This window comes from Poecilia formosa, unplaced genomic scaffold, assembly GCF_000485575.1.
Source record: "Poecilia formosa unplaced genomic scaffold, Poecilia_formosa-5.1.2 Scaffold436, whole genome shotgun sequence".
In the NCBI taxonomy this organism is placed as follows: domain Eukaryota; kingdom Metazoa; phylum Chordata; class Actinopteri; order Cyprinodontiformes; family Poeciliidae; genus Poecilia; species Poecilia formosa.
Window position 1 is genome coordinate 266,666 of NW_006800375.1, and position 26,192 is coordinate 292,857.

Genomic DNA, 26,192 nt, shown 5'->3' on the forward strand with positions numbered 1-26,192 from the left:
ACCTGTGAACTGATCCCAGTGCAGCGTATGCGTCGGCTTCCATCTTCTGGTTGGCAGCTTTCTGAGCCACAGCCAGTTGCTGCTGGTAGAACTTGAGCGCTCCGGGCAGATCCCCCCGACACACAAACACGTCCCCGAGGTTCCCGAAGGCCCTGAAAACCGCCTGCTGAGCAACAGAAACACAACACCGCCGGTTAACGTCGACTGCTGCCTGAAAACCAGCAGCTCCACGGTGTGTGAGTGAACAGAGCGTCAGCTGGGTGACCTGTGTGTTGTCCAGAGCCTGAGCCAGAGAGAGCAGGTATCTCTGACACTCCTCTGCTCGGCTGTACTCTCCGAGAGCTTTGTGGGCCAAACCCAGGTTACAGTAGGCTTTAGCTTGTGCTAATTTGTCCTGCAGATCTTTAGCCAGGGCCAGGTCCTGCTCATAATACCTGAGGAATCGACGAAAATGTTTCAAATCAGGAGGTTTTCACCAAGTATGCAAAAAAGAAAAGCTTTCACCTGCGTAGCAACGCTTCGCTCACCTGACAGAATCTTTGTACTGTCCCAGGCAGTAGTGAGCATAGGCCAGGTTGTGGCAGACTTTCCCTTCGCCCTCCAGGTCCTGCAGCCCCGGGGACAGAGCCAGGTACTGCTGGAAGTAGGGCAGAGCCTGAGCGTACTCTCCCCTCCAGCTGTGGAAGTTCCCCAGGTTTGCTGCAGAGCAAAATCAGAAACGTTAGCACACCTGCTCAGGAAGTCATTTAAAAAATCCGTCTTTCTCTTTTGTTTGGCCTGCCTAGGGCTCTCGCTTCTGTCTGAGTGTCTCTGAGTTCCCGTGCGATGGTCAGGTGGTGACGGTAATGCTGGAGAGCACGGTCATGAGCTCCCAGCGCCTGATAAGCCACCGCCAGGTTACCATGAGTGGAGGCCTGCGACTGGCGATCGTTCACCTGCAGCGCCAAGACAGAAGAGTCACTCAAGACAAATGTGATTTTCACTCTTCAACTAACCATTATTTTAGGAATCGACTTTTCAGATGATTAATCGATTAATCGTTTTTGTTGTTGTTGTTTTAAAATTGGCACCTTCTACAAAATGTAATAATTATTCAAGTAATTATTCCATCAATTATTCAAATGATTAATCAATTATTCTGATTTTCTATCAATTATTCGGAGATTAATCGATTAATTGGATACAAAAATTTCACATTCTGCAAATTTTTCAATAAACCATGCCAATTTTTAAATACAATTTAATAAATATATTAAATGATGGCACCAATCAATTACATTTTTAAAAAGGAAAATAAAACATTTTAATGCCTAAAATGCAAAACAAAATAAAAATTATTTCTTTATTTATCAATTTATCAATTCATTAAATAATGAGCTACAACTTTTATTTGAAAAGTTCTTTTTACAAAGAACTTTTGTTCATCTTACATGCAAGTGTTCATATTTTTGGCTTAATTACAGTTCTGAGTATTTAGTTCTTTCAGCAAATTGCCAATTTGAGTCTGTACTCCAGTTAGCAATTAATTGATGATTAAATTAATTGAAGATTACTTGAATAATCGATTGATCACAGTTAATCGTTTCAGCCCAAGTTACCAAAGTGAAGACTGCAGGAATTCACCTCCAGAGAGATCTGCAGTTCCTGCCTGTGGTACCGCACCGCCTGGTCGTAGACACCCAGCGCATGATGTGCGTTACCCATGTTCCCGTAGGCCCTGCCCTGTGCCGCATAGTCACCCAGCTCCTGCGCCAACGACAGGTGGGCTTTGTGGAGCTTCAGCGCTGTTTCATACTCCCCCTTCATATGATGTATAATGCCTGATTCAGAACGGGAGAGAAAATAACAGCATGACACTCAGCGAAGCAAATAAAGGGAATGAAACATAATCTCACTCATCTTTAGCTTTAGCCAAAGGTTGTTTTTTTTTTTTAAATCTAAGAGTAAACAAGAAGGAGCCAAATTAATAAACTATTATTCACAATCATTGCATTATCGCTTATGGATTGAGAAAAGCCGTCAGGAACAGGATCCCTCCTTTTAAATGTCAGAACAGAGAGAACCCAGTCGCCAGGAAGAATAATTTTATGTGCAAAAATAAATGAGGCGGATTAGCAGTGCTAGCTAACAACTGACGGAGTCATCCAGGATATGTTGTCCTGGAAATGGAGATGTTAGTATGTATAACAGTTATGAGACTGTAATGAAGCAACAGAAGCCTCATCAAATGTGTAGCAACACAGACTGCTACAGGAGATTCTTCCTTGCATCACCAACTGCAGTGACTCTTTAAAGATACTTGGATGGTAAAAGTCACAACAATGCTTAGTTTCCCTTTGGAATAAATAAAGCATTTTTGAATTTGAGTTGAATTTTAAATCTTTTCTTTGGTAGAGCTTTGTGATGATTATGGATTAACTACTTTGCTTTTGTCTTGCAGGTTCAAAACCATAGTAATAACCCACTATAAGATTTAGAAATGTAAATATAAAACATCCCTGTGAAAATCTGGGTTGACATTATTGTCAGACCTGTGAAATATGAGATATTGTTGCAGAGCAGTAAATAATTCATAAGCTTTGGGGCGGAAACCCAACAAATCTAATAATATCTGCCGCTGAGGCTCTTCAGTGCAGACGCACGGATCAGATTCTCTGTCCAGGGACAGGAAGCTACTGTGAGTATCCTGACGTTTCCTGTGATGAAGTTTTCCTCCGTCAACAACGCAGATTTTAGAGACAGAGCTAGAAAAGTTTGATCATTCAAGAATAAGGAGCATGGGACACTTGAGACAAAGAGTTTCACCTCAGAAATAATCTACAATCTAAAACAGGAAATAGAAGAATTTTACTTTAATTCCACATTTTTGTATTTACTGTATAATTTTAGTTTTCTTGAGTCTTTTGAATTAGTCATAATTTAGGGTTTTCAAAGTTTTTTTAAGGCATAGAAATCTTAGGAAATGAAAGTTTATGGAGTCAGAAATAACTCTCTCAGTCATTCTGTTGGGAATTGGCTAATCTAAATGATTTTAGTTATTCTATTAGAACTAAGACTGGAAAATTTTTGTAGTTTAGAAAAACGGGTTACGTTCATACAGTTGATAGTTAAAAGACGCGGTCTGAAAATCCTTGACGGTTTTGGAAACCGTCAAAACAGAAACTTGCTGCAGAATCGATTTCTCACAGACAGAAAAGCAGAGAACCTGGGTGATGTACAGATTCTGTTGCTCTTGAAAGAGACTGGGACAAATGATGAATGACAGAGGGAAGTGTGATTACGGGGGGCGTCGAGACACCAGATGGACGAGGTCACATGTTGACTCTGGTTTCATGCGTGTCTCTTGGATGTTCTTTTCTTTCTGCCAGTGATGCCGCTAAAAGCCAAAATCAGCAGCTACTTTACTCCAAACACATTAAAGTGACACACCAGCTGTGTTTTGTTTCTATCACAAGTGTGCACACGACTTTGCTGTTATTCCATTAATGTCGAAAAGACACAATTTTTGCAATTGCGGTGTTTCCGTTAAATAAGAAACACAGTTAAGATCATTTGAATAAGTTTGTTCACGAGATAAGTCATTAAAAATCATGTGCCATCATCCGCTAACACTTCCTGTCGCCTACTTTGTTGTTTTTGCCAGTAGTAACGCCCTGTTGTTGATCACATGACTTGTGATGTGAATAAAGGATTTCCCTTGGAATACAGTACTTTCAATACGTCCAAAAAACCAATTGAAGAACAAGAGTTTTCTTTTTCAAAACTAATTAAGCTAATTTATTAACAAAATTCAAATAAATTCCAATCCGCAAATCCGTTTCCATTAAGCAAACTTATTTTCTGATTTTGAATAAATTCCTATGGTTTTTTTTTTTTTTTTCAAAATTGGAGTATTTGAATTAAACCAAATTATTAATGAATTTTGAAGAAAAAAATCCAGTTAAAATAATGGTTTGAAAACAACCCCGCTTCCCAAAACGTGACCTTAGATTAGATCCTTTCATAAATACTTTCAGTGCTTTTTGCAAGGTGAGATAAATTCAATATGCTATGAGAGCAACAACTGCTAGTTTAATATAAATGTCATCATTATGAAAAGCTATCATTTGTTATAATGGTCATTTATCTAACCTGCTCTAAAATATAAGAAAACACAGAATAGTATACAACCAAGAATAAACTAAACAGAAGTAAAATTAATAATCATGAATAAATATCAGAAGTAAATTAATAATTATAAATTAACGTAGAGAGAAATTGACTAATTAAATCACACATATTTTATTCAAAGTGTCCTTTAATTGGAATTTCACCATACGGTTTGCAGCTGTGTAAAACGTCGTGGTCGGTGAGACGTGAACTCAAAGAGCTTTTGTATGCATGAGGTGCTCACAGACATGACACATGCATGTTTTTGCACACATTATGAAAAGTGAAGCTAAGTGAAGCAGGCAGCTGTGAAGATGCAGGAAAACATCCAGTAGCCCGTCATGCTGCCGTCTGCATGGAGCTTTTCCACATCAAATACAAACTTCTCTGCTCTTTATCGTGATTTGTTTTTTCCTGTGACAGACGAACACAAGGTGGCAGATAATTAATGGAATTGTGAAACATTTAGCGTAACTGCAGTCACTTCATTAGTAAATAGAGTTCACTTTTGTATCATCAGTGACCAAAAGGCACCATGGAGACCAAGAAGTCCAGCAGAAAGGTCAGGGAGAAAGTTTTGGATACATTTAAAGCAGGGTTTAAAATTAAAGGTGACCTCTTGGGCTTCTTGGACAAGTTAGGATACATTACACATTACATTACATTTTGCACAGAATCAGTCATAGATACTGAGACTTTAGTTGCTCAGTTTTGTCTACATTTGAGCTCAATTCAGAAAGAGCTGCTTCACAGCCTCTGTCACTTTAAATCAAAATTGGCTGCTGCTGGCCACGCCCCCCAAACTCTACATTTACACTCGCATGAGAAAATGGCTGCAAACAGACGCGCAATTATACAACTGAACATCTTCGAAAAGTAGAAGTGGAGCCTCCTGCACAGCCAAACAAGAATTGAACAAGTGGTTTCTGGATGGTAAGCCTGCTGATTTGTGATGTTACATTCTGGAGGCCTTTGGCCTAAAAACATGAACTTATTGAAAAAAACCGTGTTGGTGCTCGTCAAGGAGGACTGAATTCTGCAGGTCAGTGACTCAGTGGGTTTCCTTAGATAGCTCAGATTAATATGCATTAGAACGACCCAGTCCAAAGTAAGAATCTGTGGTGAGATTTGAAACGAGTTGAGTTTAGAAGAACAGGCAAAAATTTTGAAACACACCCCAAACACACAAAATGTGGCGCTGCAATGACAAAATACAAATGGACACATTTTCCAGATAGCTATTTGTAAAAAAAAAAACAAAAACAAAAAAAAAAAACAAATAAACAAAAAAAACTTCTAATGCTGTGTATCATTTTCAGGTTAAATACATAAAACATAAATGCTGAAACATGACGGAATATCAAAATGCACCTGGGGTATGAATGCTTCTGCTAGCCTCAGTATATATTGGAAAAGGGGCTGATGGGAGTTGAGGATGTGGCTGATAATGAAACCTCGCTCGTTGGGGTCTTGAGCTAAGAGGATTACACCGACGCCTGCAGAGTTGGCAGAAAGACTCGGTAATGTTTACACGCCGTCTCGGTAACACCGCAAATGGCGGGGCAATCACAAACCAACGAAGAGCTTCCCCTATGACGACAGCGCAGCGTGTCTGGTGAGCAGACACTCTGGAGGACGGCGGGATCCCCCCTCCTGAGTGGACGGGCCGCAGCGTGAGCAGCCGGGATTAGAGATGTGGAAAATGAGCTGAAATCTGATGAGCAGGCACTCTGCTGAGGGAGATTAGGGAGGACATCAGTGACCTATGACCTCCTTCCTCCACAGAGAGAGGGAAGCGGTTGCTGTGAATTAACCGGGTCTGCTTAAATATAGTCCAAAGAGTCAAAACGCCCGATGAAAAAAACCTGTTACCTTCTTATTTCACTGTTCCCTGGTAAAAACGCTTCGCCTCATCCAGACGGTCTGGACCCTCGGATGTTGAGAAGCAATTGCCTCCTGGAGGAGAGGCGACACGGTGAAGCTGAAACTAGGTGTTTTTTGGCTAAGACATATTTACAGACAAAGGTTTGTTCTTGTCTTAAAGTCAAAATGTATATATTTTTTGTAGTTTCTTTGAGTATGTTTTTCTTTTAGCAAATGGCCTCCAGTTAACGATTAATCGATTACTAAATTAGTTGACGATTATCTGAATTCATCACGATAAACTCAATTCATCGTTTCAGCCCAATATTAAACAAAGATCCTCAGTGCGCAGCTGGGCAATCGGATCTGTTTAGGCTAAAGGGATACAAAAGTCATTCATTCAATTGAACTCCCTCTGATTCTTACTAGATATTAGAGCAGAGGTAAGAACAAGAGAGGTAGAGAATAAAAAACAAGACGGAGACACAGATGGAGGAGAGGCGAGTGGAGGCTTGTCAAGTCAGCAGTCAAAGAACTGTAATCATCCATAAATGATGAGCTGAAACATTGATCTGAACCACAGACTGAGGCTCGTCTGTCAGGAGAGTGTCAGCACTCCAGCTTAGGCCTGTTAGTCACACATCAAAGCAGCTCCTGTGCTCCGTTTTCTCTCTCTCTTACTTCAGACGACAAAAACACGACTCTGTGACGACGGCGCAACTTTGTTGTCTTTAAACCAACATGAGAAGGCAAGAGGAAACGGAATGAATCCGGTTCATCTGCTCGATTTCGGGCCTTTTAGTTCAGAGAGTCGGAGGCTCATCCCGCAGCCGGTGAAGTTCAGGTGGATGTTAGGATTCGTCTTCTGTAGACAGAGCTGTCAGTGAGCAATGTGAACAAGCTGCCCAATACACAACACTTCAGCCGGCTGCAGAGAATGAAAACACCATTTTACCACAGTAAGAGGTCAAGAACTCACTGATAAACTCAGCTGAATGTTTCCAACCTTTTCAGGTTGAAGAACAAATGCAAAAGCAGGGGTTGTGTTACAAAAGCAGGCACTTTTATTTAGATTATTTAGGGACCTTCTGAAACAGACTGCAGAGATGAGTAATGCTGTGGGCCCTTACACACAGAAACGAGGATGTGCTGCACACAGAGACCACTCCACGTGTTCCCCCCCACAGTTTCCAGCTGAGGAAAGGCACCCCCACCTCCATATTGTGCATATTGGTAAGTTGGTGGGAGACAGAGGGAAGTTGTGTTTTTCCCGCACTGCAATTCAAATGCAAAACTCATTTATGACGCCCAACGGGAAATCCTGGATAATTCTGAAGAGCAGAAACAGAAAACAGATAAAACCGCTAATTTCTGAGATAAAAAGTTATTTTTTATTTTATTTTATTTTATTTTGCTAAATATTTTAGTTGAAATCACTAAGAAACCAAGATTTAACTAGCAATTCTGAGATGTTAAAATGGTAAACTCTGTGTCTGAATCCAACCTGTTTACAGAGTGAGTCTGAGCCGTTTCAGAGGATGTGGGAGGAAACTCAAAGCTGATTAACACACCGGGCTTTACTGGCCGTTTGCACACTTTTTCTATTACTGGTTTCAGCTAATAAGATGAAAGGTTGAAAGAAACATATTGTTACTTAATATCATCACATGACCCACGGCAGAATGACAATTGATAAAAGCCAGGGGTGTGCAAAAAAAGATTCCCTTAAGAATCCAGATTTTAATATACTATGATTCATAATCAATTCAAAATGTCGCAAACTTGATTTTAAAAAATAAAGCAAATACGCTGTCTGTCGACTTCACAGGACGCTCTGACGTCGCCATGCAGACGGTAACACGGGAGAAAGCAACAAAACAAAGACGAAACGACAAAAATTAAAGAGAGAGATTCGACTGGTCCTGTCTTTGTTGATGGCAAACATCTGAACATTTTTTTTATTATTATTATTATTTTACCAAATACCAAGAAAACAGAGCTTGACATGAGCTGCACAGTGTGCAACATTCGCAAAACACAGATTAAGAACATTGAGAACTTTCACAAATTCACAAAGCTAAAGCAGCTGAGCTACGTTCGCCGTACAGAGCAACCAGAGGAGTGCTCTGTGATTGGTCAGAAGTTTGTCGCCGTGTTTTATGCAGAAAGACGTTCTAACAGCAATGTTGATATTTCGCTAAAGCCAGTCCGCTTCCAGTGTCCGGTTGTTTGTATCTCCAGGCAACATGACTACGGGACGTTTATCTGACGTGGTGCAGAATTATGTATGCTTCTTACAATTCTTTGCTAAATAATTGCAAAGACTATCAAATGGCTAAAAATCTCTGGATGGAAATTTGCAAAGCAATTATCCACAGAGGAGGCTGTGGTCAGAGAAGTGTAGGGTTCTCTCTGTGAAAACAAACATTTAAAATTTAATAAACGTGTCACTTTATCTCCATTTTGTCATTCCACCTTCCAAAGCAGACTGAAGTAATTCATGAGGATCCTTTACACACCAAGAGGTTTAAGCAGAAATCATTATGAATAATTGTTTTGACTTGAAAAAAAATAAATTTTGAATCTAATTGTGGCCCCAAAAACTAGAATCAAATCGTACCGTGAGTTAGTGAACGATTCCCACCACTAATAAAAGCTCTCTCATTTAATAATACTTTCATTGTCAGCAGCTTAATGGGGTCATATTTGAATTGCTGGCCCCTTTCAGGGCCCAAACGTCTGTGCTGGATGGTGAGCTGTCCACTCAGCACTGGAGTTGGGTTCAGAGCCTCTCAGATATCACTGGAGCCGCAGAAACCAAAACCTACTTAATAAAACATGAGCGTTGCTCATCCAGAGAGCCTCCAATGGGGTTGTATGATAGGCTCTGAAAACAGAAACAGGTGGGGTCATGGAGTCTCGCATTATCTAACGCTCCCATCACCCGATTCACCACAGCAGACCAGGTTGTCGCAGTGTCACAGTGTGAGTGCTACGGCCAACTCTGATGCAGAAACGTATCAACACCGCTTCATTGGGCTTGCTAACGACGCTGTTCAATGCAAACCAGATTGTCCAAAGTGGTTCAACAGCTTAATGAGACTTTAAAGGTTCCTGTGTAGATATGCTGACAGAGCTTTCTGCCACCGAGAGAAAAACCAGCGATCACAAACAAAACCCAAAGCACAGCCTGAACAACGGTGGGAGTGGAGTTACCCAGGTTGGAGGAAGCCCGGCCCTGAGCCGCCCTGTCTTGCAGCTCCTGAGCAATCTCTAACTGGCTTTGGTGGTACTGACGGGCCCTCTCCAGGTCCTGGAAAAAGGTCACAATAAAAATGACATTCATCAAGTTGTAGTTCAGGAATGACGAACTGCGGTGAGCGTCTTGAAAAGGTTTTCTGCCCACCTGCATGCATCGAGCAGCGTGACCCAGACCGGCGTACGCCCTCATCTCAATCGATCTGTCCGACAGTTCCCGTGCCAACTCCAGCACCTTGGTATGGTAAGATATGGCCTTGTCAAAGTCCCGCTGCGAGTGGTAGGCGCTGCCGAGGTTGCTGTACGCCCGGGCCTCCTCTCTCCGGTTCTCCAAAGACTGCCAAAGACATCAACACTGTATTGATAAAGTCCTGCTATTCATGACAAGACATACTGTACATTGCTGCTAAAAATGAAAAAAGTTGAAATATTTGCTGTTAGCAAAGGTCGTCTGGTGACATGGAAAATAAAACCAACAACTATTAGCCAGGACTTATTTAATTTGTGGCCATGAATTGCTATAATTAAGTTGTCCCCACAAAATAAATAAGTTGTTTCCATGAGACATTAAGTCGTGGCCATGAATAACACATCTCCTTACCATGAGTCACAACTTAAAATCTCGTGGAGACTAATTAAGTCGGGCTCACAACTTAATAATCGGTGACCACAAATTAATAACTTATGCCCAGGAGTAAATAAGACATGTTATAGTAAAGTTGGTCCCACAAAATAAATAAGTCATTGACAGAAGTTATCTAAGTCGTGGTCACAATTTTATTTTTCTTCCATGTCACCAAAAATCACCATAGCTGACAGACTTCAAGAAAATATTTAGTTTGTAAGACTCTAATATAAAAATGCACGTTTGTCCACATGCCAACTAAAGATAACCTAAAGAGATGATTTTTTTAAAGAATTTGCATCCTCATAAAAGTCCAGCTCAGCAATTCACTAGCTGCACATTCCACACATTCCTGTCCTTCTAAACTGGCACTTAGTATAGCACAGCATAGCATAGTATAGTACAACATAGTACAGTATAGCAGGGTATAGTATAGCATAGCATAGTATAGTACGGTATAGTATAGTGTGGTATAGCGCAGAACAGCATAGCATAGTATAGTGTAGCATAGTGCTGAACAGCGTAGTATATTATGGTGTGGTATAGCACACTGCAGCACAGCACAGTGCAGTATAGTGTAACAGAATAGTATGGTGTAGCATAGCATTGTGTAGCACAGCGCAGCACAGTATAGCACAGTACAGTATAATGTAGAATGGTTTAGTGTATGGTTTAGCATAGTGCGGTGTGGCATAGTACAGTATAGTATAGTGTAGTGTTGCACAGTATACTATGGCATAGCATAGTATAGTGTAGCAAGGTGTAGTATTGTATAGTATTTGTGTCCCGTTTTGAATGATAATTTCTCTGCCACAATAATACATTTTAAAAAAGTGGACTAGTTTTCATTTTCATTGTTTATCCTAAGTACAAAAATGTTCACTTATAGAATCAAAGGCAAATATTCTTCTTATGGATTAAACATTTACTTTGGAATTAAAGACAAATGAAGGGCGAAGCAAGAAATGACCACTATACAGAAAGGAACTGTTTGATTTGACTATAATGCTGAACGATGTCTCCAAAGTGTCAAATGGGATTTAACTGACAAATAAAATAAAACAGGCATTTCTTACTTAATGTTATTTTCTTAAAGCTCCCTCTGTAAAATAGTTCACAAAGACAACAGTCTGAATTTGATTTAAAAAAAAAAAAAGTAGCAGATTTATTTGGAGGAATTTAGTGGAAATTCAACACCAGCAGACTACTGATGCCAAATGGGGTCAAAATAACCTTTTTCCTTCAATCTTCATCGCTGTGAGGTTACAAGCTGGGAAATAACAAAAGGGAAAAGTCCAAAAGGCTGTTATGAGACCATTAAATTGATTTTCACATGGATTTAATGGATTTTATTGGGATTTTATCTGATAGAACAACACTCTGGTGCAATTTTGTTAGGTAAAAGGAAAGAGATACAGGGCTTAAAAAACTATATTCACATATAAAAATATGTTTATATATATAAAGAAGAAAAGAAGGAGGAGTAAATTTCCACCAAAAAGCTCAGAAATTAGCTAAAATTGAGATTAATCTAATAAATTTCCATGCTTTTCTAGAAAATTTCTGAGATTGATCTCATAATTTCTGCGTTTCCTTTCCAGCAAATTTCTAGCAAAGAGTTTTTTGGTGAAAATATCTACAATGTCCCTAACATGCCATCAGATAGTTCACCATCATGTGCTACTTTTTGTTGTCCTGTCACAAAATCACCTCAAAAACATTAACAGAACCACATAATGCAGCATAATGTGGGAAAAAAACCTGAAAGGTGGGTGAATACTTCTCACGTCACGTCTCTCGTACCTTTGCGATATTGAGGTGTTGCTCGTGACACTGGACGGCGTTGGTGAAGTCTCCCAGTGCGGTGTAAACGGCACCCATGTCGCCCAGCTGGCGCGCCTCAGACAGCTGGCAGCCAGTCTGGCGGGCCAGCAGGACACACTGTTTGTGGCTGGCCAGAGCGTTGGGGTAGTCCCCTATGGCGGTGTACACATGGCCCAGGCTGCTGAGGGCCCCCGACGCCGCCTGCAATCACACAGTATGCACAATCACAACTCACACAAGCAAATACAAGGACATGCTGGTCATAGTGGGGAGAGGAAAATGATCCTTGACCTTCCAATTTGGCAAGACAAAGTAATACCTGGTAGAAAATAAGGATAGTTACCCAAAGGATTTCAGTCTTAAATGTCTTAATGTCTTTTGACATTTTGTGAAATCCATTTATCTGTCGTGAAAAGTCATCCAGGTCCTGATGGACCATGATCCCGACCATCACACCACCGCCTCCACGTTTGACTATGGTGTTCAGTTACCAAAGGATGTTTTCACACTTGATAGTCCAGAAAACTCATCAACACATTTGCTCCTTTTTCAGCTGCTGCGGTTCTCTTTCACACTGCACCGTTAATCAAACCTGTTCCTCACCTCACCTGTGGTGGCGCTGCACCAAGAACTACTGAATGAAACAACAAGAAAACCTCTGAAGATGTTATGACTGCATCCTTAAACTCCAGGGACTCATGAAGATGTTCTTTGGCCAACGTGATACAGACATTTGTGTCCGTTTTACATTAAGATCCATGCAGTTTTTCATGAACGTTATCGTTGCCCTGTCTCTTTATTGATGTTGAATCATGAACAAGAACCTCAGTTCTGAGGATTGCTGTGCTTTTGATTTATTTTTAGTTTGTTTTCTGACCAGCTACTGATGGTCTCTTTAAGTCATTTTGGTAGGCTGACCACTCCTGGTAAAGTTCTCCATGTTCTCATGTGTTTTATTTTTGTCTCATTTACTAATGACTCTCACTGTGGTTCGCTGCAGTCCCAAATCCTTAGAAATTTATGCGTAGATCTTTACATACTTAAATATGCCACAGTGTTGTTTCTCATTTGGTTTTTTATCAATTATTAGTAAGAAATAAAATAATGGACTAAAAACTGCATTTTGTATTTGCTCTCACAAAAATCTGTTTGATGGTTTGAAAGATTTAAGTATAAAAAACCCAGCAAAAACAACAGATGAGGAAAAACCTGTTTCAACACTTTGCAGTTACATAATAAAACAATGACATAACGTGTTGGCCGGTCAGTATGACACAACACTTCCACTGCCCTGCAGAAACAGTCCTGTTTTCCTGGCAGCAGCCACAATGACTTTAATTTGTCGAGTTCCAACGTAACACAGATCCCCGAACACACAGGCTGATGAAATTATCCACAAACTCTGTCCTGAAGTGAAGACCAGTCCTGTAAGAACACATGCAATCACAGTCACTGCAATCATGCTGCTTGGTTTTGGAGTACAAGCAGGAGTCGCACTCTGAATCAGGCCTAACAGTAACAACAACACACCACTTTGAATTTCTATCACTCACCAGAGGATGGGAGCGTTGCACCACTCCCATCCCAGCCTGGAGCGCCTCTCACTGGGCACTCCAGGTCAAAACCTGCCCCCCTCCCGCAACACCCAGGAGGTTTGGCAGGTATCACTTGGTTATTATTTTTATGCAAAAAACAAAACAAAAAATCCCCAAAAAACCAAACTTAAATAAACTCAGTTGTCAATATTTTATATTGAAGAAAATAAAATGTGTGAAATGACACACATTAGATCCAGCTTCAGTGACCTCTGAGAAGAAAAAAAACTGTAATCCTTCATTTAACCAGCCACTTACCAGACAATACACAATCACATTACATTAAATCGGGGCCTTAACGAGCGCTAAAAAGTGTCACTGAAAACAGCCGGTCTGACCTTTTAGAGGAATTTAGCCCGTCTAATTAACACGAGGACGCCCTGCTCTTTTCATCTCAGCCCGATGTGTATTCATGAGTCTGTCTGCGACGACAGAAAAGCCCAATTCCCAGCATGGTGATGAGTGCAAACACATAAAATCCAGCTGACATATCTCCGGCCGAGGAAAAGGGAAATTTAATAAATGACGAGCAAGCCTGTGTGTGTACAGTCAACTAGCCTGACAAGAGTTTGATTTCCCTCAAGGAGGAATATTTTTTTCTTCCCTGCAGCAGAAAACACACACACACATACACACACACACACACACACCCTCTCACATACACACACACATAAAACAAAAATAAAAAAAATCCAATCATGTCGTGTCTGGGACTCTCAGGTTCTGCCCTCAATGTCTGGATTGTTTATTTCAACTTGAGAAGGAGAAACTGAGAGAGGAGAAATAAAAAAACATAAACAAAACATCCATCCTCTCACAGCTTTATATCCGTTTCTTTTGTCGCTGTGAATAAATCTAATCAGGAGAGGTAAAAAAACAAACAAAAAAAACAAAAAAAAACCAACAAAAAATAAGGGAGGAAACCAGATCGGGAAAGGCAAAATCTAACACACTTTTTTCAAAAAAGTAAATGAGCAAAGACGGAGGAATATTGGTGCTGGCACTCCGTTGCCCTGAGCTCGATAAACGAACCGGAGCGGATTCGGGAGCTTCGGAACAGTTGAAGCTCGATCGCGTGGAAAAGAACAAGGTTTTACCCTCGGCGAGGCGTTCTGGAAAGAAAAAAAAACTATAGTTGATGTAAAACTGGCTTAACTTGCTTCATGTTAGCCTCTGCGGTTAGGTGATGAAATCTGCCTGCCCAAATAAAGCGGGAGAAATCTGAGGCAAGACCCGAGTTTCCTCTGCCAGGTTTTCTGTGTGGGAGATCCAGAATTCTAAACATTTAAACTCCCATCGTTTTCATACTGCTTCTTAATCTTATTTTTTATTTAAAGAAGCTAACTGGACACTTTTGAAGCACTTAGCAAATCAGCACTGATCACCGTTTCATTTATTTGATCTGATTAGATCAATCTTAAAGTCTGCATATGCAAAGAAAACAAAACAGATCTCACAAGCTGCTGCATCTGCAAATAGCAGCTTTCAATCATGTCTTTTAGTTCACTGTAAGCAGAGGAGGATATGTGCGCCGCTAGAGAGAATTTTTTCTGATTGCTTTTGTCCTGTTACTCTTAAGAAAACCAGTTTTGACTGACTAATACTTATAATTATTACAGTGGCCTGCCAGAACACTGCAAAAACACAAAAGTATTTTTGGTCTAGTTTCTATAGTGCAAATATCTTAGTACGGTTGAAATAAGACAAAACTAACTCAAGTAACTTTTCAGTAAGGTATAGGAGTTTATTTTAAGTAAATAATCCCTTAATATTGATGAAAAAGTTCCACTGTAGATTATTTCACCCGTAAATATGAGGAAAGTTTCCCTTTTAGAAGTAGAGATGAACCTGTGGAACATGGACTCCAAATTATTTGCAAGAATTTTGCCTATTTATTTTTGTAGAGCATATTGTAAACTTTCTGAAACACAGGCCTAAGTCTTTTTTATTTTTTGCCAAAAGTTATTTGTTTGTGCAAAAAGAGGAAAGAAAATAAATAAATAAATCTCTTTTAAAAAAAAAAAAAGTATTTAGGTGTGCGGGGAGAAGAGGGGGGGAAGGAATCACTTTTGTCAAAAAATAAGCCATTGTTTCAGGAAGGAGACAATATATAAAATATATTAAATAAAACTCATATTGGGAAGCTGAAATCCTGGGTGCTGCTGCATTTTAGGTCCCAAAACAACATTTCACCATGTGTGAACATGACGTCAAACAAAAGCTTCCCAACAGCCTCCCACTCAATGGGTTTTGCTTGACAAAGGTAAATGTTTGCTTAATTACTTCCAACTGCTCAAATTTTGTTTTTTATTATTGTTTTTTGTTGTCAAATGAGTGACTCGGTTAAAACGACAGCAGCAGATGTGCTGGACTCAGTTGTCTAGCTGAGGCCGTTTCCCCCGTTTTCCCGTCTGCCCCTGCAGGTTAAACATCAGTTCTCAGCAAGCTGCGTCTTTGTTTGGATGGAGGCACTCTGCCGCACAGTGAGCCGGGCAGGCGCGGCAGGAGGATGTAGATTTCTGTGGACGACCACGTGCCAGCCAGCCGCCTCAGGCTGAGCACCTGTGGATGGGGAGGCTCAGTGACCTGCCGTCGGAGAAAAGAGCGCCGAGACGGAACAAAAAGTTTATGTCGTTTCAGAACGGCTTCCAGCTCAGTCTGTGCCAATATGAGATACAAGAATTTGACATAAAAAAGTTCACGGAAGCTTCAACTTGACATTAAAAAAAAAACACAAAACGGCACAAATACATGACTCTACATGCCACGTGCTTTCATTCAGATGAATTGACTCCAGCGTTCATTGTTTTTTCTAGCAGGTGTTCCATTATGCGCCAAATCTGAGATAAAGCCTCGTGTTTTATCTCGGTCGGATCCAGTGGAGCCTCTGAAAATGTAAAAAGGTGATGGAGCTGCTGATTGGGTTTATTGACTTATAATTAGGGCTTATATCATGTCATGATAGAAGTGTTGCCAAACAGATGACGTGACTTTTCCTGTTTTATCCACAGTTTTCACTCTGGTATTATTTTTTAAAGCAGTTATGAGGCACAGAGGCCAAACCTGTTACTCAACAGGTTATTGCTAGGTAACCAACGCGAGTTAGTTAGTCGATACCTTGCTCTGATGGCTGTGAGAGGTTGAGCAGCTAAAACTGTTCCTACAACCCCCAGAATGCTGTGCGGCTCAAGACCAGAGTTCAGTCAAATTATTTTATCTGACGTGTTATCTATTGATCTTAATCACATCTATCACGACATGTTAGTGATTTACTGTACAGCTCCAGTTACAATAAATCAACCTGTCCAGATGAATCTGATTTTGTGTTGATATTCATCAGAAATATTGAGTGTAGATTTAGATTCCTGTGTGGAAACAGAAAAACTAAAGTGTGTGAAGTTAGTAGTTATGAATAACATTTGCCATCAGATTTTCATTTCTTATGATTGCAGTACAAACATGGCCAGCAATGCTCTGAAAGGTTTCTGGAAAACATTAAAACTGTTGGCAAAATGGAGGATACAAATGAATTTTAAAATTAAATGAAATAGAAAATAAAATCATTGACTTTGTTTTGTAGAGTGCTGTAAGCATTTGTCGTTTCCCAGATTTAATCTGTTTTTGCTTTTTTTGTGTCACACTTTAATGTTTCAGATCATTGAACAAATTTGTAGAAAAGCAGTTTGGATGCACTTCAACATTTTGACCAGCTATTTCTGTGATTCTTCTGTCTGTGTGTCATTTGGCGTGTGTGTGAGTGTGTGCGTGTGTGGGGGTGTGCCCGCGTGTGTGTGTGTGTGTGTACCAGGTTTTTATATCCTTATGGGAACCTATTTCTGTCTACAATGTGGGGTTATGGGGACCATTGCTCTTTGTGGGGACATTTACTTAGTCCCCATGAGGGAAATTGTGTTTTTGGGTTAGTGGTTAGGTCTGTGATGGGCTAGGATTAGGGTAGGAGTTAGCCTGTAGAAATTAATGTAAGTCAATGCGAAGTCCCCACAAGTGATGAAAACACGACTGTGTGTGTGTCCGCGTGTGTGCGTGTGTTAATGTTTGAAAGTGAATTTTAACAGAAGCTGGTGATTTTACGTATATTTTCTGTTGAAATACTAAGCTACCATTACAATGATACTTTCTTGTTCACATGGTGAATGTCTAAATTCAGAATGTGAATTATTATTGGTCACACTCAACATCAGTGCAATATTAATTCTTCTGTTATCCATTCATCACACTGACATTTTGCTCTTCTGACACATTCATGTGATGAAATTATTGTAAACTATTCAGAGTTCTCCATGAATTCAGACTTTTCTCTTTGAGGTTTGGTATAAAATTATAAAATCTAATTGAATTCTGCTACTTTCCAGCTTCACAGTGATTATAACATATCCATAACCAGCTACAGGAAAGTGTTTTTCATGGACCTTGTTTCTCCACTCCTGTTTCCTACTTTAAGAACACATGCAGAAAATGTTTTCCTCTGTGAAGGCAGGAAAACAACAGAGGAGAAAATCTGATGGACGTTCTCAACAGACTCCACAGAAAATGGATTTTTCCCCCCTTCCGCCTTTAGACCAGCCAGGATAGAGAGACAGCAAGGAGGATGGAGGTATAAGAAGTGATAAATAATAAATCAGTCTCACCCTGGATCATAAAAATCCAGCTGTTGGGAGATGAGGTTTAGTGAAATCCCAGTTTTTTGTTTTAAATTATTTGTTTTTGTCTATAGAAAAACTAAAATAACCTTTTTGTTTTCCTGAGGTCACTTTTTTGTGTGCATATCCAACAAAAAATGACTAAATTACAAAAAGTTCTATTCTTTAGAGTCTTCTACAATCTGTTAGGATCTTTTAAGTAGTGCAGAACTGTGAAGCTGAAGAAAATGTAATTTTTCAAGCGTGGCATGAATTTGTTTTTAACCCTTTAAAAGAAGATTCGCTACATCCAACTGCATTGAGAAGTGACTTATTTAGAAAATAATGTCCACTCCATGTGAATAAGACATCCAGTTTGTTCATGAAGGCCTTATAGGATTGCTGGACAGTTTTAAGCTACATTCACACAGAAGGTCCAAATCATATTTTTTTGTCAAAATGTGACCCATTTCACCCCAATTCAGATCTTTTCTACCCTCAAAAATCTGATTTGTTCCACTTGATACTAAATTGGACATGTATCCGACCGTTTTCAAAGTCTTTGCAGTCTGAGTGGTCCTGCTGCATTTTATCCAACTTTTACCTCATTGAAGACAGACATGCGTTATACTTCTACATCAGAAAAAGTCAGATGTGGTAAATCAGAATGAAAACAACGGCTGAAGCAGGACGCTTGACTTATTATTTTCCTCTGTCTTTGTTATGATCTCGTGATAGTACTGTCTGCTCCTGTTGCTCAATAACTTTAAAATCGATCCACAGACTGTGGCGTCTATTATTATCTGTAAACACTGCGCTGCTGTTTGACATCAAAGTTCTTCTGTACCTGCTGGTTGCTTTGGGATCGTAAACCGATATTCCGCTTGTGATCCCATTTAACTAGTAGTCTGAACGACCATGCAAATAAAATAAAATAAAATAAAAATGGACCTAAACATAGCCATAAAGACTTAAGTTCATCTATGCACAGCATCATGAAGACCCAAGGGTCAGCAGAAAGGTCAGGGAGGAAGTTGTGGGGAAGGTGAAAGCAGAGTTAGCTTATAAATCAAGACCCAATAGGTTTAATGATCACAAAAGAAAAAGAGTTCAGTATAGCAGCAAACCAACAAGAACACGTCCACCTGAACTGAACGGTGGACTGAAAGCAGCAGCCGGTGTTATCTGAGTGCAGTGCAGACATACTTCTCTGTCCTTGAGCTTCATGGCCAGCACCAGCTGGTTCCTGTGGTGGGCCAGCGATTCTCTGTAGCTGCTTTTAGAGAACAACGCCGAGCCGAGGTTCCCGTGAGCCCGGCATTCACCCGACTGGTCTCCTGCAAAGTTCAACGTACTCCCCGTAAGTCACTTTTCACACGTTTTACACATTATTGTCCTTCTCGTTGCTCCATACCTAGAGTCTTGGTCACCTCCAGGTCCTGCTGCATGTGAGCCATGCTTCTCTCCACGTCTCCGAGGTTCCAGTACGCCGAGCTGAGAGCGGAGAAGACGGAGCCGCGCAGCTTCAGCGAGCACGTGCCGATCTTCAGCCCCGCCTCCAGCACCACCACCGAGGCGCCGTGGTAACCGTGCGTCAGCAGCTCCTGGCCGATGACGGACACCACCACGAACGGGCTCTTGTCCAGCTTCATCCTCTGAAGCTGCTGGTAGGTGGGCTCAAGCGTGTCTGCAAACAAAATGATGTCATTTAGAGAGAGATAAGCATCCGAGAACCGACGGAGATTCACTTCGTACAAATGAGGCAACATGAGTTGTGACTGTGACCCTTCACTTGTGTTCAATACGTTTCACTCCACTGATGAAGGAAAGGCCTTCAGTATGATAATAGATGTCGCTAAGGTATGACGGGCCATTGTAGATAAAAACAAAACAAAACAGAAATAAATAAATTCAAATTTTATAGAAAAAGCTATGAAATTTTAGAGTTTCAAAGGTGAACATTTTTTCAATATTTTAATTTCAGAAATTCTGAGATTTGACTTATTAAACCCAGAAATTTCCTTAACAGAAAATGTGTGAGCTTATTCTCAAAAATTTGTTTTTTTTTTACGTTTTTACACTAATGTTTAATTTTTTAAAGTCAAACTAGTGTTTTTTTCTAGAAGATTTTTTTAGGATTAATCTCAAAACTCTTTTTTTTTTTCTACCAAATTTTCAACTTTTCCAAACCAAGAATGTCCTAGATTTTTCAAGCAAATTTTTTGACTTTTCAAATTCAGAAATGTCCTTCTCTTTATAGAACATTTCTTAATTCTTTGGCACAAATTTACTCCTCCTCTCTTTCTTTCCTGTCTACAGTGTCCTTCATATGCCATCGTACTGAAGTGATATATACCCTACAAATAATATTTCTGAGAATTGCTAATTCATGTCAAAAGACCATTTGAAATGAATGATCTCATTCTGCTACCATAGAACTCAGTCGGTTTTTGAACTGATTCATAATTTTTCAGCGGTTTTACTTTTTAATAGAAATGATTTACTATCAATACCCACTTGCCTTTTTTCTCTTCTCTGAAATATGTGTGAAAAATTGAAGAGAATTCTCTTCCAGTCATGAAAGTTTTATCTAAACATTGTTTGCGTCGACATTTCACTCCTTGCAGATTAAAAAACTCTTTGAAATTGTCTATTTTGGCCTTGAACACGCAGCATGGTACTGGAACTCACAACTTTAATGGAGACAAAAAGAAACACACAGAACCAAGAGGAACCTCCAACCCAATCTGGATCGGCCGGGCTTTAGCACCCGCCTTCTGGATTTTATTTAAAAGTTCCAGAAAACTTAGTTTTTGTTGACACACCTGTGTGTGAAGGACAAAATCTTATTTAGCAATCTTACTTTTTGTACTGTTCAAAATTAGCTTTTCGTTTTTCCAAAAACCTAAAATTGTGGATAAATTAAATCTATTATCTATTATCTATTATCCCTCTCCTCCACAAAATAACAAAATGGTTCTAATAAAAAGCTTGATGGTTTTGATTTGATCTGCGAGAAACTGTTTGTTTACATGTAAACATCTTGGTTGGGAACGTCACAAACAAATTTCCTGAAGAGTGTCGTAGATTAGAGAAGAAATACCTGTGGATTATTACAAACTTACTTTAAGTTTGATAGGATTTTTATTCAATTTCAGATGTGATAAAACATCTTGATTAAAACATCTTTAATCAAGATGTTTTATCACTGCAGTGCATTAAATTTGTTGTGGTTACACATTTCACTAAGGTTTGGAGTGAGCTTTTATTCTTGTACCTGGACTTCCTTTATCTCTCCAAAACCACAAAGAATCTGTAACTACAACCTCTACAGGTTTGACTAATCTGTACGTTGAGGTCAGACAACATATAGTCACGAATATTAATTCTGTCTGAAAAAATATACCAATTACCAAAAAAAAAAGAACAACAATAAAAACAAAAACAAATTCCATCATGGTACAAAGGAATCCAAGGAATCAAAGAGTCAATCAAACAAAGGTCCAGAAGTCTAACATGGGGAATCCAGTGTCGCTCATCAGTAAAGAAAAAGATCCTCCATTTTGGTAAGCTGCAGTAAATGCTTATGAACATGTGAAGTCTCATCTGTTCTTGCATCATTAATCAAGACATTTTGTCATAAAAACAAGCAAATGAAAGAGTCTTTGGATGGTGATGGGAGTGTGGTGTAATATCCAGCAGCAGCTATGACAACATGACTTGAAACTGAATCCTGGAGCGGAGCGGCTACCGCAGATGTGATACATGACAGGGAGGTAGTTCTGCCACCCAGCAGCAGCCGTCCTCAGAACTTCATCCTCTGTAATCTTCAAAGCAAGCGATCCTCCATGTGTTACTGGGATCACAACACTGGGGTAAGCAGCAGGCGGTCCAACAGGTGGGGCCACAGTGAAGGCCAGTGGAGGAAGAGGAGGGAGGCAGAGACCGACAGCGGTGAAGAGGAGGATCCTTCTCAAGATTCATGTCTTTTTTTTAGAGTTCTATAAAAATTAGAGATGTCTTACATGTTGACACCCCTTCTCCCAAGGCAACCTCTTTATTTAGTTTATGCTTAGCAAAAATTGGCATCAACAACGACAGTTTGATGTAACTGTCAGCATCCTGACAGGAGTTTGAGGATCAAATGATAGACGTCCAATGTTTCGCTTCTTCAGTTTCTGTTTTTGACAGATTTTAACTTTATAAGTACATCCTGCAAGATTTGTCCTGAAGGGACAAGAGGGAGACACACTGACAAGCAACATCTGATGCAACGGGTCTGATAAACCAATGTTAGGGAGCGTTCACACCAGTTCTGTTTAGTTTGCTTTAATCCAACTCTACTAGTTTTGTCTAGAAAGTCCGGTTTGGTTGGGGAGATGTGAATGTGTAATCAAACTCTGATGAAGATCAAAAAGGTGACGTCTGCTCCACTAGCAAACCTCGGTCTGGGTTCTTTTGAAATTAACTCTGACGCTGTTTGAATGAACATGTGAACGGGACTCCAAAAGCAGGAAGCAGACTACTGTACAACTGCTACAGTCTGACCACACTCCAATTTTTGTTCACATTTCGGGAAGAAGGAAGCTAAGGTCACTGTCTTCTTCTGAGATTTTTATGTCATTTCCTTCAATGGTTCTTGTTCCAGCGCCACCTCAGGCGAGGAAGTGAACAGGTTTTCACAAAGGGTTTGGTTTGTTTGACACTGCAGTGTGAAAGTGAAACGCATCATCTGAAAATGTAACAAATGTTGCAATTTTGGTTCCCAAGCAAACCAAGTCTACCAGACTGCCAGATGTGAAAACACCTTTAAAATAATCATTTTCTTTCTTTAGTTTCAAAATAAGGCAACCTCTAACTGGTTGAGGGGCAACTTAATGAAAATCAGCTATGTTAGATAATTTAAACAACAACTAATGGAACGATCACTTATTCTTATATTCTTACTAAGTAAGATTACATGGCAGCAGTTTTTACCCTTTATAAGTAAAGCGAACTCACAAGACCACCCTGGAAATAACTAAATATGAATGACATACCTGAAGTTGTTATGGTTTCATCTTGTGTATGCTTCTCTTCTGTTACATCAAAATACTTTGCCTCATTTCCTGCCTTCGTCCTACTTTTTCATGGTTTTCTTTTCTCTCATCTCTGTTTCAAATCAGAGGTTCTTCTGTTTCAGTCAGAATAATCACAGACACTTTCCATCACACTCCAACAGGAGTCGTCTACTGAATAAAACAACAAAACGAAAGTAGATGCTTTTTTTTTGTTGCTTTGAAAGGCTTCTTTGTTCCAGTATCTCTAACCTGGTTAAAACCATAATTTATATATATATTTTTTTGTTTCATATTTTTGTTGGATTGCTTCAGCATTGCTGTGGTTGAAAAGCAGAGTGAGGTTATCTATATGACTAGATTACCTCTGAGTGGTGATTTCATTGCCGCCTCCACCATGCCGACAAGCAGCTGGAGACTCTTGGGGTCCTGCGCCAGGCCCGACGCGAACGCTGCCAGCGCGTCGGCATGACGACCCAGGTACTGCAGGGCAACCCCTTGTCGAAAGTAAGCCTGCAGAGACAAAAATTTCTTTTGATCATTCAGTTTAAACATGTCGTATTTTGCTGGTTACATTTCCCATGGAAGGTCAATGCTACAAATTTGTAGCAATGATTTTGATTGGTTGCTGTTTTTCTTTTTTTTTTTTTACAGATCAGGCTCATATTAAACTGCCATGACATAGTAACATATTTTTCTGACAGATATGTAAAAAACAACAACATATTTTTAGAAAAGTTACGTACTGCAGCTCTAAATTTATATTTAAAATCTGAACTGTCAATCTGAGACACTTGGGTTGGATATTTTAGGCCCCCGATCTAAACTCTAATTTTCAGATAAGGACAGCTTGGTTTGAAGACCTAGTAAATGAAATTTGAAAACAACTTTTTGTACTTTTTCAAATTATCTTTGATGATCAAATGTGTTTGATGACATTCAATTGTGACGAAAAGGGAAAAAGTAGAATCTGTGAGGCTGAAATGCCTTTTCACAGCACCCTGTTGGCAACACGGCAGAGTTATTCAGCGATCTCCACCTGAACTGAACTGATTAAAAAGTCAATGCAGCATCGCATATACACACACACGCTCACTTCATTAGCAGCCCTCACACATTTTCTCAGCGAGATTAGAGACAATGAATCATGACATCAAATTCATGAGGAGGATCAAGCTGGATGCTCCACAAACACACTCTCCTACTGCTGACCTCACTGTAACTTAATTGTCTTGTCTACCTCTGTCTTCACATTCATTCTCCTCCTTCTCCCTCATTTATCATCCTACCCTCTCTGCTCCCGTTCAACTTTATCTGTCATTGTGCCGAGCGAATGAAGACAAAGAAGAGAGGAATTAGATTACGTGTTTACTCTCGTTCCCGCCCGCCACTTTGCGCGCCCACGCCACCTTTGTCCCGGCCCTCGTCTTTAGACAGATAGATTGAAACGAATGGAGTCAGCAGTCGGGTTTAATCTAATGGCTGAAGACTCTGGTTCTCTGTATGTTAGCGCTAATGCTAACTGTGAGCAGGTCCGGGTGTCATTTCACTTCTGATTAACGCAAAGTGGGATAAATTGTTAGGAGTTACAGCTGAGGCCTTGAAAGCTCTTTGTCAGACAAAACACGTTTATCGATGCAATCGTTGCAACGCATAAAATTAAAAGTCAACTTTTTTTTTTTAATAGGCTTAGGAAGCAAAGATTCTACCAGTGTTTTAAGTAAAATCTTTAAAAGTCTTTAAGGGGCAAGTCTATTTCAAGTCTGATTTTTTTTTTAAAGTAAGTCCAAAATAAGTCTTAAAGGTCTGAGAGGCTGACCCAACGGTCTGCAACATGTGGCTCCAAAGCTGCATGTGGCTCTTAAAGGCCTCCATAGAAACTCTTAATGGCTTTTGCCAAAAACAATAACGAACTGAGGAATATTTTTAAATATCAAGCAAATAAAAATGATTATTTTCAGATTCAAATCACAGTTTTGTGTGTGTCTTAAGGTCATTTCTGCATAGTGCTTCTAGAACAGAGCTGCACTAGTGTATTTGATTAATCGCTACAATTAATACAATTAATAGAATCGCTGAAAAGATTAATTAAATCAGTCATGATCAACTGATGTAATCGTCAACTAATTTAGTAATCGATTAATCATTAACTGCTGCATGCAGACTCTAAAGGACATTTACTGAAAGAACAACACTCACAGAGCTGCAATTAAGCCAAAAGTTTACAAAAAATATGTACATTTTGCATTTAGGATTAAAAAGTCCATATGTCAGTGTACATGTTCTACCCAGAAATCCTCAATAATTACATTATAACATGATGTGAAGTTCCAAAAAAGTCTATTTCGCATAATATCTCCCCTAAATATTCAGCAAGATATGAGCCCATGTGATGGTAGTCTAAGATTCCTCTGGTTTAGATTTTCTGAATAATCAAACTGGAAAAAAAAAAAAAAAAAAAAAAAATCAGTTTTCACAGTGAGGTCTCCGCTTTAAAGCAGCATCAGAAGGACAGATTCTCACTTTGTTTGAGCTCAAAGTGTCGATGCCAAGAGTCCATGCTGAGTGAGAGAGAGACAGCCGGCCGACCTCTGACCCCCATCCAAGCTGGAGAGGAGAGCAGCAGGTCTGGACCGGGATGGGCAGCCGAGTCGGTAGCCGTGGCGACATATGGATGCCCCACCTGTCTCCCCGACTCTACTTAGCACTTCCCCTCCCATCCGTCTCCTTCACACTGATTCGGCTTCTGGAAAGAGGATGCACTGCTCCCCGTACCGTCTATTCTTGAGCTTGTGGAACAGTGATTTCTATCAAACCACGATGATTACATCCAAGGAGGAATATTACAATCACAGAACGTATGCAATTATCTCTGCACGGCTGTGCGAGAGCGGATGTGTGTGCAGCACCACGTGTAAGGTGGGGATGTGTGCAGTGGTGGGAGCCAAGATATGTGCAGGTGTGTGTGTGTGTGTGTGTGTGTTGGAGTTTTTTAGCCCTATCTGGGGTGTGAACATGCCAGAAACTGACAGCAGGAAGAGTCTGCCTCTACCACCACCTACAGCCCCAATACACACACGCACACACATGTTTGTCTGGCTATCTTTGTGGGGACTTTCCATTGACTTCCATTCATTTCTACAGCCTAAACCTTACCTTTACCCTTTTCCTAACCCTAACC

The 26,192-nt window shown here is 40.0% G+C and overlaps 1 protein-coding gene across 5 annotated transcripts in view; it reads right to left on the reverse strand.

Annotated features, from left to right (window-relative positions):
• The window catches only part of ttc28 (tetratricopeptide repeat domain 28), a 106,729-nt gene that overhangs the window by 21,016 nt on the left and 59,521 nt on the right, over positions 1 to 26,192 (reverse strand). For all 5 annotated transcript variants that reach the window (XM_016663668.1, XM_007577296.2, XM_016663667.1 and 2 more), the window contains 11 exons: positions 23,377 to 23,524; positions 19,369 to 19,641; positions 19,161 to 19,291; positions 11,699 to 11,920; positions 9,419 to 9,607; positions 9,229 to 9,325; positions 1,624 to 1,820; positions 782 to 935; positions 528 to 699; positions 266 to 434; positions 3 to 163 (listed from right to left, as the gene is read on the reverse strand). In XM_016663668.1, the coding sequence (XP_016519154.1) occupies positions 3 to 163; positions 266 to 434; positions 528 to 699; positions 782 to 935; positions 1,624 to 1,820; positions 9,229 to 9,325; positions 9,419 to 9,607; positions 11,699 to 11,920; positions 19,161 to 19,291; positions 19,369 to 19,641; positions 23,377 to 23,524 (1,913 nt within the window). The remainder of the gene's footprint in view (positions 1 to 2; positions 164 to 265; positions 435 to 527; positions 700 to 781; positions 936 to 1,623; positions 1,821 to 9,228; positions 9,326 to 9,418; positions 9,608 to 11,698; positions 11,921 to 19,160; positions 19,292 to 19,368; positions 19,642 to 23,376; positions 23,525 to 26,192) is intronic.